This window comes from Pinus tabuliformis, chromosome 2_2, assembly GCF_031772625.1.
Source record: "Pinus tabuliformis cultivar Carrire ecotype Pingquan chromosome 2_2, CPIR1, whole genome shotgun sequence".
NCBI classification, from domain to species: Eukaryota; Viridiplantae; Streptophyta; class Pinopsida; order Pinales; family Pinaceae; genus Pinus; species Pinus tabuliformis.
Window position 1 is genome coordinate 864,923,933 of NC_142300.1, and position 21,731 is coordinate 864,945,663.

The 21,731-nt window shown below is 37.4% G+C and overlaps 1 protein-coding gene across 1 annotated transcript; it reads left to right on the plus strand.

The window, feature by feature from the left end:
* Nucleotides 1–17,004: 17,004 nt before the first annotated feature.
* LOC149195738 (uncharacterized) lies at nt 17,005–21,009 on the plus strand. Its single transcript, XM_089408009.1, has 3 exons — nt 17,005–18,579; nt 19,042–19,551; nt 19,609–21,009. The coding sequence occupies exons 1-3, from the start codon at nt 17,005–17,007 to the stop codon at nt 21,007–21,009; spliced, it is 3,486 nt and encodes a 1,161-aa protein (XP_089264135.1).
* Nucleotides 21,010–21,731: the final 722 nt, after the last annotated feature.

Consider the following 21,731-nt stretch of genomic DNA (forward strand, 5'->3'; position numbering starts at 1 on the left):
GAGCTATTTTCTCTATAGAGTTCGTTGTATTTTTCTAGGAGGAATATCCCGGTGTGGATTATAAATCTATGGAGACTCAAGGTCCATTATTGATGGGGTCACTGGGATATCTAACTTTTCCCTTCCCAATCTGGTCAACTGGCTAGATTGCATTGAGATGTTAAAAAATCCTTCGTTGACATCTCTTTCAAACATGTTTACAGGTAACTAAACAACGCGGTTGATGGATTATCAATAAAAGTTTTGTTGGCAACTCTAGGAATATTATATTACAAGCTTAGAGGTAAGTATGTGGTGCTGGAAGAGGGTGAGATTTCCCTATGTTAAATAATCTTGCAGCTTCATGTGTTCCTAACATTTTTGTTTTTTGGACTCTGTTTTCCCTCCCTCGATCAAAAATATTTCTAATATGATCAACCCCTTTAAATCTTTGGTTTGACTAAAGTGATAAGATGGTGGACATATATGGATTTCTCTTTTATTTAAGGTGTATGTATCTTTTTGGCAAAGATGGAGTATTTAAGACTTTACTTATAGATAGAATATCTAGATGAAATATGTACTAGACTTCATCTTTTAATAAAAATCCATAGTTTTTTTCGTCAAAAAAAAGATGTTCCTTACCCTTTATTAGCATTTGTAAACGTTTCAATGTATTTTAGGTGGTAAAAGCCTAGCTACACTGGTTTTACATATACCTCAAGGTTGTAATATTTATTATAGTACATGCATATCATTTGTGGAAATGTGCATCTTAAGTAATTTAAATGTGTTTCACAATGCAACTTAAAAATAATACTCTTTGAATTTGGAATTTATAATTAAGTGTGTCGAGTATCATTAGCATAACCAGTTGAGGATGAGTCTTGTTAGCAAGACGACCTAGAATCAAACCTCACTGAGGGTGGTTGTGCCTTGTGCTAGGGGGAGGAGACATGCTAAAATATCTAGTCAGCATAGGGTTGGTGTGGCCCAAGTCGGGTGCCATCCCCAAGTGACTTTGATGGACACATGTCAAGCTTGGAGAATCACAGACAATTTGACAAATATAAAAAAAAAAACACTAAATATCATGAAAAAATATATTCAACATAATATTTATATTTCAAAATGATTGAAACCAAATTTGATATGATTCAAATTTATATAAAATTATTTACATAAATTTATTAGATATTCCCACTAATAATACATAATTATGTTTTCCACACTATGCTCATCTTCCCTTTCACAACTACATAAGAGATAAATATTTATATAATCAATTCTCTCTTAAAATGGGTTTGCAATATATTTCGTCGAAGACATCTTATTTTTACATAAGGTGGATGAGGTGACGTTGATTTTTTTTTGTTTTTTTAACTAACAGCGTAGATTGATTTTCAAGGGAATATGCTTAGTAGATGCTTCGATTGTATGGTTATCAATAATTGTGGTGTGTTAGGTAGTCTGAAGTTTTGTGTTGGATTTTAATAAATTTTTGAAAAATAAATTGAAACAACATTTGTTTAGTTGTCCTAACCTAGGGAGCGACACAAAGGCAATTGTTGAATGGCAATCGAACCCTGACTACTACAACTCCCAAGCTCCTTGTCCACCATAAATACCATGACCTAATTCTCAGTGATTAACTGTGGACTGACTAATTGTGAAAAAATCAACGTGGATTTCTTGAAGTTGAGATATGACAGACACAATGTAATAATGGCATAATAATAGCAAGATAATGCGTTTTGGCAAGTTGTATATTATATGCGAGTTTTCTTTAGTGAGACTTTTTGGAAGCTTTTTCAGTAGGTTTTTCCGGTTTAATTTCTCTAAAATCTGACAGGGATTTATTGAAATCACAAGCTTGGTGAGAACCCCTGCACAATCAAAGTGCTCTAGAAATTTTTCAGGGTGATAAATCCGTATATACAATAAAAAACACAAATCAAGATTTCACTTCAAAATTTTCCACCAAATTCCAACACTAAAAAATCTAAAAAATCATATTAAAAACAACTACTATTATATCTACACAATGTGAAACAATAACTCGAATAATCATATTGATAATATGGCCATGTTTCTTGGAATTGGTATTTTAATGTAGGACTTAAAAGTGTTGCAGTGAGAATCACGGCAATCCTTGTAGTGTTTCATCAAAAACTTCATTTGAATTTAATTGATAAAAAAGGTTAAAATTTAATTGATAAACAGGTGTTGTTGAAATTTAATTTTACGATGTTTTTGAATTAATTTGGATAAGGAAGCTTGACATTTTCGCGATGAGTATTTCCAGGATTTTTGAATTGATAATCTGATAACAAGTAAAAAAAAGTTGAGAAAATATTAAAGGTATTTTAACCATTTTTCTTCATTATTCATTTTAAAAATATAATTTTGAAATTGCATTTTAACCTTTCATAGTTATCAAAGAATAATTCCGCTTTTGGAGAAGAGTTTCTTTCAAGATACCGTTGACTAATAATAATATATTCTTGAGTAATAATTATAAATTTATATATTTATGAGGTGGTATTTATTTTTACAAATATATTTATTTAATTTATATATTTCTTCTTTCATAAATTAATTTTCTCCTCCACAAAATTGGAATAAATAAATCTAATCTATATATATTCTTATAAATTAAGATAACATAAATGTAATAATCATGTCTATAATTTATAATATATTAATATTAATATTAATTAATATAAATAAATAATTTTAAATTAATTATTTATATATAATAAATCATTTTATAATTATCATAATTTATTTCTAGGGATAATTAAATTATAATAATTATTAACTAAATATTACATATAATATTTAAATGAATGTATTTTAATTTAATATTTAAATCAAAATATTTTATTTCTAAATTTAAATTTATGTGATCCAAAATATTTAAAGAGTTTTTTTTGGATTGGGATCACATAAGATTTTTGGAGCCAACGTTTCGAATCCTCCACTGTGGTTCATCATCAAGGCATAAATAAAGTATCTAATTTGTCTTAAAAAAAAGAAGTAAAGTACCTAATTCATTGAAATATTAATTAATACATTGATTTAATCATTTAAAAAAAAATTAATAACGGTAAATATTAGTTTAAAAAAAATTAAATTAATATACTAATATTAATAGATATTAATATTAATTAGTCAATATAATTTTTATTATTATTAAATTAATAATATCAATTTTAACAAGCTTTTTTTCCCAAGCAAAAAACACATTCTTCGTTAATATAATAAGAAAATTACATGTTGTATCATCAACATTTATGAGAAACCCATTCAAAATCAGTACAATTATAGTTCAATATTTACATTATGAGCATAATATTTACATAAAAGAAAAATGATAGAATCGTAGTACATTTAGTAAAAAAGAGCTGTAAATAAACAGAAAACAAAAATATGTCAAATGATCTTTTTGAAGATCATTCCAAAATGTTTCCATCCAATTCAAGGAATGAACGATGAAAGAAATGGAAAAAAGGATCTATCTCTGAATTCTTGTATTAGCCACTACCCTCGTATTTGCTACGCGACCTCTTTGGATAGACAATCAACGACCACATTCCTTTCCCTGTATATATGAGAGCATACAATAAAATCAAATTGTGATTTTAGAGTGATGAATTCATCCAGTAAACCCTTTAGTGTGTGCAAGTGACAATGATATGCCAAGTTGATCCAATTTATAACAAGCTAAGAGTCGCCAAAAATCTAAATCCTGTGGCAGTTTTGTTCTAGAGCAAAGATGAGAAGGTGTCTTAGACTACTGAGTTTTGCACAGTTATTTATGCTTCTCCCCAAACCCACTTTGATTTTGAATAATATATGTTCATTTATATGGAGCACAACCCCCCCCCCCCTCCGCCCATAGCCTGTGGCCTGAGTAGACCCATCAAAATAAGCCCAAGGGATGCTCTTATCTATAACTTCTCGAGTGATGACCTGAGCCTGTTGTTGTTCAGGATCATCTAGAATCAGTTTGTATATGGCAGCAATATAGTTGCAAGTGAATGGCCAATGGGTTAGAGCATCCTGGAATATAAAACAATTCTTGTTCAACCAAATGCCCCAGCTTACAATCAAAGGGAGGTTTTTGACGTTTTGAGTGGCAACCTCTCTCCACCAATGATGCCAAGCATCGACGATGTGAAGACCTTCCCATTTGTGGGAAATGTTGAGAGTGGTTGTAATATGAGTCCATACTTGACCAACAACCGGGTAGTGTGGGAATAAGTGGTCAATATCCTCAACGTTTGCATGACAGAGACACCATCTAGATGGACCATGAAAAGCACGTCACATAAGGTTTACCTTCGTGGGTACTTTATTCGCTAGAATACACCACATGAACAACCACGTTTTGTGGGGTTCTTTTAGTTTCCATAGAGGGCGCCACCACCAACAAGCATCCACCGGGTCATGAGCATACATAAGAGTTGAACGCCCATCCTTTGGTGTATATCAACCATGAAAAGCTGAGGCCCAGATGATTTCATCATCCATCGTAGAAATTCTGATATTTGCTTCCTCTAAAGCTCCTATAAATTGATGCCAAGTCCGTCTCCATCTGTCCATGATGCCAAGGTCCCGAGAGTCCAGCCATTTCTACGATGTCAGGTTTGGATGTCTGTCATCAGCGATGTGGGAAATCTGGGTGATGCCAGCCCCTGATAGGAATTGTTGCAAAGCTAGTGGGAGTATGTGTGCGTTCCCACATCTAGACCAAGCATCAAAACCCAGTCTAACCTACTCGTCATTCCCAATATGCCATGCCAAGCCATCCTTAATAATGCTTATTGACTACAAGATGGCCTTCCATATCATCGATGCAACGGATAAGCAGTGGGCGTGCCTTCGAATCCAATCAATTATAGATAGGGGATGAATATGTTTATAATAGACCACCTCTTTCCATAAGCTATCTGACTTGATAATTTGCCATCCCATCTTAGCTGCTAGTGCCTTCGTAAAAACATGTAGGTCCTTTATACCCAAACCACCCCATTTCTTAGGTTTCCCTATCCTGTCCCAACGGAACCAAGCAAAAGTCCACCCCACATTTCCCCCCGCCATAGTAACCTACAACAAATTTGTTGTATCCTTTTGATGATACCTTTTGGAATCCAGGCAAGAGTCATCCAGTAAACTAGAATGACCTCCATCACAGATTTAATTTGGGTGAGTTTTCCAACCCTAGAGAGTCATCTCTGCTGCCAAATATTTATGTGACCTTCAATTTTTGCAGTGAGCCATGTCCAATCAACGATACGGTAACCATTTGGCTTGAGCTTGAAACCAAGGTATTTAAGACCGGTCTCCATCTCTTGTATGAAGAAATCAAATTATTGTAAAGCGTATCTTTCCTTTTTTGGAAGCAAGACACTAAATTTGTTGTAATTAGGCTCCATAAATATAGCTTCACAAAACAATTATAGAATTTTCTTGAAACAAGTGGTATCATGGAATGAACCATTTAAAAAAATAAGTACATCATCTACAAATAATAGATGTGAGAGACAAGACACATCAGATATTATTAGCCCTCCCAAAGACCCTTTTGCATGAGCATTTATTAACAATATACTTAATCCTTCCATGATCAAAAGAAATAGAAAAGGGGATAAAGGGCATCCATGTCTGAGACCTCAGTTAACATGGAAAAAACTGAATGAAACTCCATTTGATTAGGATGTTAAAGGATGTAGAAGTGAAGCAACACATGATCCAATTAATGAAAATATGAGGGAAGCTAATATGAGTAATAATAAGCTAAATGTATGATCAAATTGTACGATCAAAAGATTTTGAGAGATCGATTTTGAGGATGATAGACTTGTTGTTCTTTTTTTTATCAATTGGAGTCCTTCATGTGTAGTCCCTATGGCTTCATGAATCTGTCAATGGTTGAGGAAAGAAAATTGTTCCTTGGAGATCATATTGGACAAGAAGGGTTTAAGGTGCATAACAATAATTTTGGAGATAAGTTTGTAAGTACAATTGCAAAGGGAAATAGGCCGATAGTCATCAAAAGATAGTGGATTATCATCTTTTGGGATAAGGGCCAAAAAAGTTGAGTTGAATCCCTCATACAGCTGGCTAGAACATATGCATTCCTCAATGGATAATAGGAGGTCAGGCCCAATGAGATTGAGAAATGTAATGTAGAATTCCATAGGCCACCCATATGGGCCTAGGCTCTTATCTCTATTGAAATATTTCAAAGCAACTTCCATTTCCCCAAACTATACTAGCTCAATTAGGGTTATCACTTCTTCAACCTCTACAAATCTAGGAAGAAATTTAGCAATTCGGAAGATCTCAGCTATGGAGGCTTCCCTTGGTGCCTTGAATATGTGAGAGAAATGTCTGATGCCGATATCTGCTAGCTATTTGAAAGTGTTGGCATCCCTCCTAGTCTGATCCCGCAGAGCCTAGATAGTATTAGTATTATTCCTCCCACTGGAGTATTCTTGGAAGAACTTTGAGTTCTCTTCCCTTGCCTTTAGCCAAGTCGCTCTACTCTTTAAGTGCCAATACTCCTATTTCTATCTTAGAAGACAATCTTTTCAGTTTCCAATTTGATCAGCTGGTCCTTTGATTCAGAGTTTGTGTAGCTTGAAATCCCCAAGTTTTCCATTTTCTTAAGGACCACTTCAATCCTCAGTAAGACGACCCAATCCTTTTGGTTCTTTTCTCTTTCCCAACTGATGATTTTAGATTTTAAATTAGCCAAGAACAAGCTATTACTTTAGTCAGGGAGGAACGGTTGTCTAAACCATAGTGTGTCCAGGCCTCTAGTACTAATTTATGAAAATTGACTTCAGCGAGCCAAGTAGCATTAAATTTGAAAGGGGAGTTTGGTTTATGGTTGGATTCCATTATCTCCATGAAAATAGGGGAGTGATCGGATAAGCCACTCAATCCCACCACTGATGGATTCGATCCAAACTAGCTAACAGAGAAGCCCTAATAAAAAAACAATCCAGTCTTCTAGCCAGTGCATCCTCCCCAGTTCTTATTTTCCTCCAAGTCAGCACAATCTTTGTCGATACTATGTTTAAGAGATCATGGGAGTCCATGAAAAATTCAAATAAGGTCATTAGGAGGCTAGTCTAAGCCCTGTTGCCCTAATATTTTGTATGCCCTAATGAGAAATTTAGGTCACCTCCAATGATCAAATTTTTAGCCTACATGAAATCAACATTCAACGGTCTCTCCTAAAAAACCTCCCTATTGTGACCAGGTCTGTAGATGTTTATGAGTTTGAGGAGCATATTAATATTAGGGGAAATGATGTCAGCACCTGGAAAACCCTCACCACCCAAGATGTTGACCACCCTTCTAGCCTTTTTGTTGAAACCAAAAACACAACCTCCCGATCTCCCTCTAACATACAGATAATGAAAATCCTAACCCGGGAGAATTTTAAGTAAGACATTGTTGATGGAGGCCCCATCACCCAGTGTCTCATGTAGAAATAAAGCATCCAAACGCTTCAATCTACACAACCTCTTTAGTGCCATTTTTTTATTTGGGTTGGCCAAACCCCTGCAGTTGAAAGAGAGGCACTTCCTTTTGCTCTAAGAAACTAGTCAATAGGAGTCTGAATGCTCGACGCCACCTCAATACCAGCCCATCTGATGGCTTTGGATAAATGAGAGTGTCTACCCCTAGGAAGCTTCAAGGGTTTGGAAGGGAGAGGGTCCTCATCTAGTCCAAAAGAAAGGGTTATGGGAAGGGGTAAGGATCTCAAGTTATATCGGTGAGAACCACTAGAAGTCGAGCCATCCCTGGAGGTCAAAGGGAAAGGTTCCAGCTGTAAGGTCGGGAGAGAAGATGAGCTAGAGGAGTGGTAGCCATAAGACAATTAATAAAATATAGATTTCTATCCCCAATGCCCAAACCCGAAACAAACAGAGATGATAATGCAATGCCAAATAATAGGCAATTATGAGAAACAAGGGAGGAGGGAGGAAGAGTACCTGAAAAATATTCAGTGCCTCTTGATCGTGATCAGGTGATCGGTGCCTCGGAGGTCTAGTAGTTCATCTATTGAGTCAACACCTCAACACCATTCCGACATGGAAAGGGTTCCGCTGTGTGCACCACTAGTGAAGAAACCGCCTTCGCGCTCGTTTGGGTGGTGACAAATACATACGTTCTCAGGGGTTCCAGATGTTTCCTCGTTATCAAAGGACAATATTTGTATAGGTGACCAACCTCATGGCATCACCTATAGTAGAATGGAATTCCTTCATAATCCAGTATCTGCCACCTTACAATCTCGTCCATCTGAAGCCGGTAGATCTCCACAAAACCCTCACGGGTGTCCAAATGCACCAGAATTCTGTCAATTTCCAAGCATCCAATTTCCTAATATGATTTGTCATGGTCCAGATAAACACCCAGGTCGTCTCCAATGCACTTAAAAATTTCCTCTGCCCAGAATTGTAGAGGGAGTCTAGGAAGTCGCACCCAAATCGACCCCACCCCCATGTTTTCCTTCTCCAGATCAAAGAGGGGTGACCATCTCTTTAGTAGAACCAACATCATCTCTATATGCCAATATCGATTCAAAACCCAGGTGACAGGTTCCGGTTGTGGGAAATGAGGACAAACCAACCCCTATACATGGAGAGCACCGTAGGAAGTTGTTCCATAAGATGACCCCAGTCCTCTACTGTTCACCTATTTAAGCATGTCTGTGTATAATTGTAGCCCCAGACCCTGCAAGCCATAACAGTACTCTCGGTAAGCCCTACTTGTTTCATACTGATACCTTCATCGAAAACCAGAAGCTGCCCCCTCTCTCGAACCTTTAAGGACTTTGATTTCCCCCCTCTCTAGGTCTGATTTTCAGGTTTAAGGGCTTCTGATCGCCTTCCCCTTAAGGATTTTCATCAAAGTCGGAGGCTCTGTTTTCCTCAGGCCCCAATTCCTGCCTGGTGATACCATCTAAACACCCCCATGAGCAAGTAGTGGATGCAAAAAACGGAGGTGGGAAATCATCTGCGGAAACCCCAGGTGCACTGTGAGCTTGATTCACACCACACTATTCATCTACTATCATTCCACCCACACCTCTCCCTGTCACCCCTGTGCATTCCATAAAATTTTCATTACCCTTCCATTCATGCGCCCAAGAAAATAGCTTCGATGGTGAAGGGATATTAAAAAAGGGCACTTTCTATACCTCTCCCAAGTTGGGCAAGCCTTCAGTCACCACAGTGTCCGTTGTGTAAACCCTAACCCTTGTAGTGTTACCTCCATATCCACCATAACCGAGGAGAAAACGACAACCTGAGCGTTCGGTGGTGAGATTTGTTTCGAGAAATTATTCCTCTCGATAATTTTTTGTCTTCGACCCAGATTTGTGATGGGTCCATGGTGTCAAAAGAGTAGTCTAGAAGTTCTACATCCATACATGGAAAACATCATTTGAGTGACCAAAATAACTATTCCTAGAAGAAAAAGTCAAGAGCCCCCCTGATAAGCGCTGACTCCTGTTGGTGACCGCTAAAAACCATACAGTCTGTGCCCTATTTGAGTCTTAAAACCCTATGGAAACCAAACTAATAGAAAACCATGACAAGAACTTGGAACCTGTTCCTAACCACTGCTCACCAAAACTGGTGTGGTTACAAAGGTGTTATTAAATAAAAAGGTTAGAAAACCCCTTCTATGCAAACCCCGATGCTAACGAGTTGCGGAGCTAACCACTTCACTGCAATGAACATCATCCGAAAACACATGTAACCTGCTTCAAACCCTAGACCTACCATCGAAACCCATCAACGCTCATGCTATATATGTAGTACTCAACATATATAAAATATAGATAAATAACACAACTCTATATTAATATGGTGTACTAATAATAATAAAATATTATTATTGTTATTATTATTATTAAATAATATCAATAATAATAATAATAATAATAATAGTAATATTTATAAATTTATATTAATTAATTCCTTGGGTTTATAATATCAATCATAGTCAATCATAGTCCAACATCTCATTTTGACAAAGATTATCTCAATATGAAAATCAATAATGGTCAACCATGGTTTGATGTTACATTCTGAAAAAGATTGTCTCAATATGGAAATCAACCATGGTCCAACATCGCATTTTGACAAAGATTGTCTCGATATGAAAATCAATCATGGCCAAACAATGTCAACCATGGTCCAATATCACATTGTAACAAGGATACTCTCAATATGAAAATCAACCATGGTCAATCATGGTAAGACATGTTTATTTTATAGTTTGTAATATTTATCTTAGGGTTTATATACCTTGGGTTTATAACCCCTTGGTTTTGATATTATTCCCTTGGGATTTTAATATTAATTCCTTGGGTTTGTAATATCAATCCCTTAGGTTTATTAATCTAAGGGTTCATATTCCTAGGGTATAATATTATTCATATGGTTTATAATATTAGTCCTAGGGCTTAATATAAATCCCTTTAGTTTATAATCATGGTCAACGATGGTCCAACATCGCATTGTGACAAATATTGTCTCAATATGAAAATCAACCATGCTCAATCATGGTCAACCATAGTTGAATGTCACATTGTGACAAATATTGTCTCAATATGAAAGTTAACCATGGTTAAGCATGGTCAACCATGGTCCAACGTTGTATTGTGAAAAAGATTGTCTCAATATGAAAATTAGTCATTGTTAATCGTGGTCCAACATCGCATTGTGACAAAAATTGCCTCAATATCAAAATAAACCATGGTTGACCAATCATGGTAAACCATGTTTATTTTAGAGTTTACAATATTTATCTTAGGGTTTATATACTTTGGGTTTATAATATTAATTCCTGGGGTTTAATATTATTCCCTTCGGTTTATAATTCCTTGGGGTTTTATTATTAATTCCTTGGGTTTATTAATCTAAGGGTTCAAATTCCTAGGATATAATATTATTCATAGGGATTATAATATTAATCCAAAGGTTTAAAATAATTCCCTTATGTTTATAATCATGGTTAACCATCCTTTAACATCACATTGTGAAAAATATTGTCTCAATATGAAAATCAACCATGCTCAACCATTGTCAACCATGTCAATAATGGTAAACCATGGTCCGATGTCACATTGTGACAAAGATTGTCTCATTATGAAAATTAACCATGTTCAAGCATGGTCCAACATCGCATTGTGACAAAGATTGTCTCAATATGAAATTCAACCATGGTCAACCATGGTCGAATGTCACATTTTGACAAAGATTATCTCAATATCAAAATCAACCATGTTTATTTTAGATTTTATAATATTTATTGTAGGTTTATATATCTTTGGTTTATAATATTAATCCCTTGGGTTTAATATTATTCCCTTGGATGACAAAGATTGTCATAATATTAAAATGAACCATGGTCCAACATCACATTTTAACAAAGATTGTCTCGATATGAAAATCAATCATGGTCAAACATGGTCAACCATAGTCCAAGATCGCAAACAAGGATTCTCTTAATATGAAAATAAAAAATGGTCAATCATGGTCAACCATGTTTATTTTAGAGCTTACAATATTTATCTTAGGGTTTATATACCTTGGGTCTGTAAACCCTTAGGTTTAATATTTTCCCTTGGGTTTATAATATCAATCCCTTGGGGTTTATTAATATAAGGATTCATATTACTAGGGTATAATATTATTCATAAGGCTTTTAATATTAATCCTAGGGTTTAATATAAATCCCTTTAGTTTATAATCATGGTTAACCATGGTCCAACGTCTCATTGTTACAAAGATTGTCTCAATATGAAAATCATTCATGGTCAACCATAGTCCAACGTCGCATTTTGACAAAGATTGTCTCAATATCAAAATCAACGATGGTCAACTAGTCATGGTAAACCATGTTTATTTTAGAATTTATAATATTTATCTTAGGGTTTATATACCTTGGGTTTATAATATTAATCCCTTTGGTTTAATATTATTCCCTTGGGTTTATAATCCCTTGGTATTTTGGTATTAATTCCTTGATTTTATTTTTCCCTTGGTTTTATAATATCAATACCTTGGGTTTATTAATCTAAGGGTTCGTATTCCTAGGATATAATATTATTCATAAGGTTTATAATATGAATCCTAGGGTTTAACATAAATTTCTTAGGTTTATAATCATGGTCCAACATCGAATTGTGACAAAGATTGTCTCAATATGAAAATCAACAATGCTCAACCATTATCAACCATTATCAACCATTGTCAACCATGGTTAATCATGGTCAACCATGGTCCAATGTCACATTGTGACAAAGATTGTCTCAATATGAAAATCAACCATGGTCAAGGATGGTCCAACGTCACATTGTGATAAAGTTTGTATCAATATCAAAATCAACCATGGTCAACCATATTTATTTTAGAGTTTATAATATTTATATTAGGGTTTATATACCTTTTCTTATAATATTAATCCCTTCGGTTTAACATTATTTCCTTGGGTTTATAGTCCCTTAGGGTTTTAGTATTAATTCCTTGAGCTTATAATATCAAACCCTTGGATTTATTAATGTAAGGGTTCATATTCCTAGGTTATAATATTAATCATAGGGTTTATAATATTAATCCTAGGGTTTAATATAAATCCTTTGGATTTATAATCATGATTAACCATGGTCCAACATCACATTGTGACAAAGATTGTCTTAATATGAGAATAACCATGCTCAGTCATTGTCAACAATCATAAACCATGGTCAACCATGGTCAACCATAGTCCAATTTCATGTTGTGACAAAGATTGTCTCAATATGAAAATCAACTTTAGTCATCAATTGTCCAACATTGCATTGTGACAAAGATTGTCACAATATGAAAATCAATCATGGTCAACCATGGTCTAATGTCGCATTGTGAGAAAGAGTTTCCCAATATGAAAATCAATCATGGTCAACCAAGGTCCAACATCACATTATGACAAATATTATGTCAATATGAAAATATGTCATGGTCAACCATGGTCAACCTTATTTATTTTAGGGTTTAATATTAGGCCTAAGGTTTATAATATTAATCCCTTGGGTTTATTAATTGTCTCAATATGAAAATAAACCATGGTCAACCATGACCCAACATCACATTGTAACGAAGATTGTGTCAATATGAAAATCAATGATGGTCAACCATGGTCCAACGTTGCATTGTGACAAATATTATGTCAATATGAAAAACAACCATGGTTAACGATGTTTATTTTATGGTTTATAACATTTATCTTAGTGTTTATATACCTTAGGTTTATAATAAAAATCCCTTGGGTTTAATATTATTCACTTGGGTTTATAATCACATAAGGTTTTAGTATTAACCCCTTGCATTTATTAATCCCTTGGATTTATAGTATAAATCCATAGCATGACCATCGTAAACCATGGTCAACCATGGCCCAACATTACATCATGACAAATATGATCTCAATATGAAAATAAACCATGGTCAGCCACGATCAACCATGGTCAAATGTCACATTGTGACAAAGATTGTTTCAATATGAAAATCAATCATGGTCAACCATGGTCAATCATGGTCAACCGTGGTCCAAAATCACATTGTGAAAAATATTGTCTCAATACGAAATCCAACCATGGTCCAACATCACATTGTGACAAAGATTATCTCAATATGAAAATCAATCAGTGCCAAACATGGTTAATTGTGGTTAATTATTATGAATAATAATGGTCACATTGTGACAAATATTGTATCATGGTCCAACGCCACATTGTGAGAACCATGGTCAACCATGGTTCAATGTCGCATTGTGACAAATATTGTCTCAATATGAAAATCAACCATGGTCCTACGTCGCATTGTGACAAAGTTTGTTTCAATATGAAAATAAATCATGGTCAACCATAATCCAACATCGCATTATGACAAAGATTGTCTCAATAAAAAAATCAACCATGGTCAATCATGTTTGTTTTAGGGTTTATAATATTTATCTTCGGGTTTATTTACTTTCGGTTAACAATATTAATCCTTTGGGTTTTGGGGTTTTAATATTAATCCCTTGCATTTATTAGTGCCTTGGGTTTATTAATCTAAGGGTTGATATTGTTAGGGTTTAATATTATTGATATGGCTTATAATAATAATCATAAGGTTTAATATAAATCCCTTCGGTTTAAAATCCATTGGATTTATAATATAAATTCCATGGGTTTATAATATTAATGATAGAGTTTATATCCATAGGGTTTAATATTAAGCTTAGGTTTACAATATTAGTCCCTAAGGTTTATTAATTTTAGGGTTTATATTCCTAGGGTTTAATATTCATCCTAAGGTTTAATGTTATTGCCTTGGGTTTATAATTCCTCGGGTTATTAATATTAATCCATTGGGTTTATTATTCCCTTGTATTTATAATATTAATTGTAAGGTTCATGAAATTAATCTTAGGGTTTAATATTTATTTTATAGTTTATAATATTTATCTTAAGGTTGGAGAGGACTGCAGATGGCTAGGGTTTGGAGGCGAGGGTTTCGGCGGAACCGCGATCAGGGCACGGTTAGGGAGCCTGCGGACAGGTTCCGTGCACAGATGCAGGCGTAGGATAGTCGTTTTCCGGGTTGACTGGAAGCTGGAGGTCGGTTTTGTTTTTGCTTAAGCGGTTAGCTGGGAGATAACATATCCGCTGGAGCTGCAGGTCGCTTTTCCGTTTTTCCATTATCAAGAGATTAGGGCAAGGCTTTGCGTTGGCATCTAGCCTGTTTCTGTCGCTTTTCTCGGAACGGCTCCCTAAACCATGGTTAATCCTAATGAATTGGTGGATTTGGACTCGGAATTGGAGGACATTCTTTCAATGTGGGGTAAGGAACCTACAGTCCAAAACGTTGAACACTATTTCGGGGCCTACGAGCTTTCGAGGTTGGAGTCATTTTCTCAGGAGGCTAAACCCTCTTTTCAGCAGCTAAGCAAGGATCCAGATAGAAATGCCCTTAGGTTTCGAAACCAGGCATATTACAAGTAGACGGACAGAGAGGATGCGGCGGATGGGGCGTCAATTGCCGCTCACTTTCCTGTCAACAAGGGCAAATTAGTGCCGAGCCGGAACTTTCTTTCAAAGGGCTTTGAAGACATTGCAAATTTAGGGCTTGCTTCAGGTTTTGGTAAAGCAAGGGGCTCTGGAGGGAATCTTTCGCTTTCCAGGGTTTCTTTGCCAAGAGACCCTCCCTTTCCTAAAGAAAGCCTAGCAGGAGGCTTCGAAGGCCATATTGACAGCCTAGCGGGAGAGCCGGGAGGTTTTGATGGTGCGTTAGTCGGTCAACAATTTTCAGGGAACCCCGTTCCCGATTTCTCTGTCCCTGTTCAGACTCAACCGGAGGTAGAAATCCCTTCGGTTCCATCTCAGGAGGAACCAGAATGGAACGATGTTCTTGGGGAAACTAGGGTCTCTGTTGAAGATACAAGGAAAAAAGGGGAGAAAAGAAAAACTCAAAGACCGATCGAATCACATGAGCTTGAAGGGAATTTGGTCCTAGGTATGGAGGTCTCTATTGAAGAAACCCTAGAAGTAGCAGAATGCACCCTAGTCGGAAGGGCGAGAGGTAAGAAACTTTCGTTAGAATTTTTACAAGCTTGGGGAGAACAGCAGTTCGTTTCTGACAGACCTCTACGATTCGAGGCTTCATGTTTAGCTAAAGGTTGGTTCATGCTCCGGTTCGAGGAAAAAGAGGCAGCAGAGTGGGTGCTTGAACGAAATTGGATTATAGGGAACATACCGGTTCTGCTGAAAAAATGGAGCCCTCTTTTCAATGCTATCAAAGAGAAAACTGATGTGTTCCCGGTATGGGTAAGGGCCTCGGGCCTCCCCTCGTTCCTATGGACAGAAGCTGTGTTTAAAGCCATCGGAAATAGATTGGGATCTTTCTTGGAAGCAGACATGTCTTTTCTGGAGACGAAGAACAGAGCAATGGCCCGCATTCTGGTGAGCCTCAACCCTAGCAGAGGTCTTGCCCAAAAAATTAATTTGCAATACAAAGATTATGTGTTCGAACAGATTTTGGATTACGAGCATTTGCCCTTCCGGTGCCATCGCTGCCATGAGTATGGGCACCTTGCCAAGGATTGCCCGCTGTTCAGGAGAAGGAGGCGTTTTCGGAGGACCTCAGATTTCAGAGAACCAGTCTTCAATCACGTTCACGCTACTCAGGAGAAAGAAGGCATGGTGAAGCAGACAACTGAAGAAATGGAGATTGAGGGGACTCAGAAAGAACCAGCGCCTGAAGACACCCAGATCCGAGAGCCGGCAGAGGTCACTGAACCGCAACCTGCGGAAGCAAAGGAGGAGATTGCTAGGGTCTCAACCGCAGATCAAAATCCTGTCAAAGAACCTGAAAAGGGTATGTGCTCAGGTCCTCCTCTTTCTTCCCTTCAATTTCCTGAGCATATTTCTGTTTCTATGCATATTACGCCTTCTATTTCCCCCACTCAAAACAATGGCTTAAATGAGATCATAGAACCTTCAAAGAATTCTCCTGATATAGATTCTATTTCGGCTGCCATGCCGTCCCTTGATTTGAATTGTGAAGATGTGTGGCCTCCTCTTGTTCCCCCGGTTCCTCACACCCCGTGCCCCTATAACCTTAGATCTATGGGAGGAAAGCCTGGGTCGCCCGTTTCAGTTGGAGGTTTAGGGCAGACGATCTCTCAAGGTTTATCCAAAAAAAAGAGAGGTAGAAAATCGGATTTATCTAAGGAAAAACTAAAAGCAAAGCTGGATGTAGCTGATGGAAAACAACACTCTATCCCTGGGGTTCTTAGAGCAGTGCAGACCCCTGAATCTATTATCAAATGATTCTGTCCTCTTGGAACTGTAGAGGTTTGGCTAGTAAACCTAAAAAATTGGCCCTTAGAGACTGGATCCAAAATTCAAAAGCTGACATTCTTTTCCTCCAAGAAACATTGGGGAAAGGAACCGAGGTTGAAACAATGCTAAATGCTCTCCTGCCAGGGTGGAAATTTTCAGCAATAGATTCATCAGGACACTCGAGGGGTCTTGCGATTGGGTTTAAAGAAGGAAGAATTAAGGTGATTAATCAATGGGGGACGAAGCAAGTAATGGGCATGGAGGTTATTTCTCCCGACTTCTCTCTTCCCCTTTCAATTGTAAACATTTATGGCCGCTGTCAACGAAGGGAGAATTTCTGGAATGACTTGATGGCGAAATCTTTGATGAATTATTCTCTGTTGATTGTGGGGGGTGACCTAAATTTCTCTACAGGAAGAGCAGAGGCTTGGGGTCCTTCGGCCAGGGAAGACCCCTTGTCGGATTTCTTCCTCAATCTCCTTTCGGATAACAATCTCATAGATCCCTCCCCGATCAAACTCAAGCCAACATGGAGGAACAGAAGAGCAGGGGAGGATCGAATCGCCAAAAGATTAGATCGTTTTCTCCTATCTAAGGATCTAATCTCAAAGGTTCCTATTCTCAGGCAGTGGGTGGAGGAGACAGGCAACTCAGATCACTTCCCTATTTTTTTGGATCTCTCTTTCCCCCCTCCAAAGCCTCCTGCCCCCTTCAAATTCAATGCTTCTTGGCTTCAAGATCCCTCCTTCAATAAACTATTCAAGGAAACGTGGATCCATCCGGACAGAAATGCAAGAGAGGACAAAAGTTTCCTGTTCATGGAGAATCTCAAAAGATTGAAGAAAGTGACTATCTCCTGGGCAAAGGATAGGAAGCTTAAACAAAATGAAGAGCTGTTCAGGATCAGGGAGGAGTTGAAGAAATTGGAGAGTATTGAGGAGGATGGATATATCTCGCAGGCTTCTAAGGATAGAATCCTTCAGCTGGAGAAGCTTCAAAACCAAATACTCTTGGACAAGGAAGAAGAATGGAGGCTCAAGAGTAGGGCAATATGGTTAAAATCAGGAGATGAAAACACCAGTTTTTTTCATAACTATGCAAAAGGAAGAAAATCTGTAAATACCATTTGGAGCCTTAAAGATGAAGATGGAACGGAGGTCAGTTCCTTTTCAGACCTCTCTGGTCTAGGAAAAAGACATTTCCAGAGAATTTTCTCAGATCCGGGAGAGGCCACCATAGTAGAAGTCATTAGAACAACTCAATGTTTCCCAAGATTTGTCGAGGAGGAAGAAGCAGAAGAGCTATCAATCCCTGTTTCTAAGGAGGATGTTGAAGCAGCTATGAAACACATGGCCAAAGACAAAAGCCCCGGACCTGATGGGTGGACTATCGAACTCTTCCTCTTTTTCTTTGACTTAATAGGCTCTGAAATCACTGATGTAGTAGAAGAATCAAGACAGAAAGGAGAAGTCTACAGCCCTTTCAATTCAACCTTTCTAGCTCTCATTCCAAAGAAGGACGACCCGGAGAATTTTGAAGACTTCAGGCCGATCTCCTTGTGCAACTATAGATATAAAATCATTGCAAAGGTGATAGCTATTAGAATTGTTCCTATTCTGTCAAGAAACATCTCAATGGAAAAATTTGGGTTTTTGGATGGAAGACAAATTCACGAAGCCATTGGAGTAGCCCAGGAGGTAATTCACAGTGTCAGACAAAAGAAAAAGAAGGGTGTGGTTCTTAAAATAGATCTCTCCAAAGCCTATGACCGAATCAACTGGCTTTATCTCCGGATGCTGCTAACCCATCAGGGCTTCAACTATTCTTTCATCAGCTGGATAATGGGTTGTATCTCAAATGTCAGTTTTGTTGTTCTAATCAATGGAGCAGCCTCCCCTTTTTTCAAAAGCCAAAGAGGCTTAAGGAAAGGTTGTCCTCTATCTCCTCTCCTGTTTCTTCTAGTGGCAGAAGGGCTAAGCAGGTTGATTCACAAAGCTAGAAGAGAGGAGAAGGTAAAAGGTATTGAGGTAGCAATCAATCTTTTCATCACTCACCTTCTTTTTGTTGATGACATTTTGATTTTCTCTAATGGATCATATAATGAACTTAAGAAGATAAAATGCATTTTCGATCTATTTCTGAAAGCTACTGGCATGCAGATAAATTCTAGGAAGTCTCAAGTTTGTGTGGCAGATATTGACAGAAGGGAAAGATCCATGATGCTCAATCTTTTTCCCTTCCACCATCAACCTCTGGATTCCCCCTTCAAATACTTGGGGTTTTGGCTAAAGTCGGCAGCATATAAGAAAGAGGATTGGAACTGGCTCATAGTAAAGCTAGAAGCCAGAATTTCTCATTGGAGTTTCAAGTGGCTCTCCAGAGCAGGCAGATTGACCCTCATCAAATCTGTACTGTTAGCCATCCCAGTATACTGGGCAGCTTTAACCTGGGTTCCCAAAGGAGTGCTGGAGAAAATCAGAAGGATTTGTTGTAGATTTCTATGGGCAGGATCAAAAGAAAGTTCAGTTCTTCCCTGGGTGGCTTGGGATAAGCTGGCTAGGCCAAAAGAATGGGGAGGTTGGGGATTAAAAAGGCTCCCCGAGTTTAGTCTTTCTCTGGCAGCTAAATCAGGCTGGAGATTAATCTCGTTGGAGAATCTATGGACAAGGGTGGTTAAAAGAAAGTAAATAGATCCAGTCCCTTTGGAAGATTGGATTCGGAGCCAGGAAAAGAAAAAGAAGAATGTCTCAGCCATTTGGAAGGCCACAGTGGAGGCCTTCTCTGTGATTGAACAAGGATTGGCGTGGAAGATAGGAGATGGAAGACATATAAGAATCGGCAGGGACCCCTGGGTAGGTTGTAATGAAGCCTTTGCCTTATCTCCTGGCTTTCTCAGACATCTTGATAGTAAGGGCATTTTTACTCTAAACCAGGTGGAGAAAGCAGGCCACTCTACTATATGGGGACAGGCTTGGAAAAATGATGAAGAATTAGGAATAAACATCAGGTGGAAGAACGAATGGTGCTATTTCATTCAAGAACTACATCGTTCCAATGTCAGGCTTAAAAACGAACTTGATATGCTGATTTGGGCGCAGCGGAAAACAGGTGAATATTCCCCAAAAGATGGATATACCTTCTTAATGGAAAAGAAAGGTTGGGGAATACCAGAATGGTGGTCGAAAAACATTTGGAAGTTAAAATGCCCAGCAAAGGCCAGGATCTTCCTATGGTGCATGCTTAAAAGGAAAGTCCCAACCTGGGACATTTTACGAGCCAGATACTTAGTTGGGCCAGGGAGGTGCCCATTGTGCAAAATAGAAGAGGAATCAATAAGTCATCTCTTTACATCTTGTGCAGCTTCAAAAAACATCTGGGAGGAGTTAATCAGTCTGCTCAACGTAAAGGCACAGTGGGGGTTAGATCCTTTGGAAGAAGCTTGGAGGAGATGGTGGCAGAACTATCCAGAGGGAAACATGAGAAATCTACCTCTTATCTTTTTCTGGGGGGTATGGTTAGCGAGAAACAAAAGCCTGTTTCAAGACAAGGACACTCCTGCATCCGCCATAGCCATTAATTGTGCAGCCATTTACTCTGCCATCCCAATCCCTGAAGCAAAAAATCCTCAAATTCATCACAAGCCTGTTATTATCCAGGAGGGCATTCCATGGGCTTTTTTTGACGGAGCATCCCAGAATAACAAGGCTGGAGCAGGACTGTGCATTCATTTGAATCCTGAACACTCCCTAAAAGCTTCTGTAGGGCTAGGACCTGGCACAAATAATTTTGCTGAGCTGTCTGCCTTGCGCCTTCTTCTTTGCTGGCTACTTCAAAGAAACATCTTCACAATTCAAATCTTCGGAGACTCTTTGAATGTCATAAAATGGGTTAATGGGAGTGCTACTTGTCAAAACCAGATTCTGAAGATTATTTTAGAAGAAATATTGTTTTTAAAGTCATCTTTTAATAGTTTTACCATATGCCATATCTACAGGGACAAAAACGAGGAAGCAGACCAGCTTTCTAAGGCTGGTTTACAGCAAGATATGGGAAGCTGGTCAATAGTAGAACTAAGTCAGGGGCAGACATCCACCTCTCTTCAGCCCCCTTTTGCTCCACCACAGTGACCGCGGCTTGACTTTCTTTTTGTTTCTGCAGATTCATGGGCTCAAATGATATATCTGATACAGTTTCTTTTATATTGTAATTTTTTTTGAGCACTACAAAACAGGAAAACTCTATATCTCTTTTTGTACATTTCAGCTGGTTTCAAGTGATCTTACAGTCATGTAAGGGGTTGTTTTCCTTCTCTGAAGGAGACCCTAAAATATATTTAGTTTCAAATGTACTAAGCCTCCTGAAGGGAGGAAGACTAGACAGTTACTATTAGACTTTTTTACAGCAGTTCCGGACATATTTTATCATCCACAATCAGTCAAAAAAGACTGAGATTTTTGTTGTTTCTTACAGAAGATCAAAACAGCAATCATATGAGTCATCAGGATTGCTCAAAGCATATAGAATGTAACTTTTTATTTTCTTAATAAAAAGTTTCGCTTTTTTCTTCGGAAAAAAAAAAAAAAAAAAAAAAAATATATATATATATATATATATATATATATATATATATATTTATCTTAAGGTTTATATCCCTTGGGCTTATAAAATTAATCCCTTGGATTTAATATTATTCCCTTTGATTTATAATCCCTTTGGGTTTTTAGTATTAATCCCTTGGGTTTGTAATACCAAGGGTTTAATATTGTAGCGTTGGAATGGTACAAAAATGTATCCAACATCATATTGTGACAAATGTTGTCTCAACATGAAAATAATTCTAACAATCATT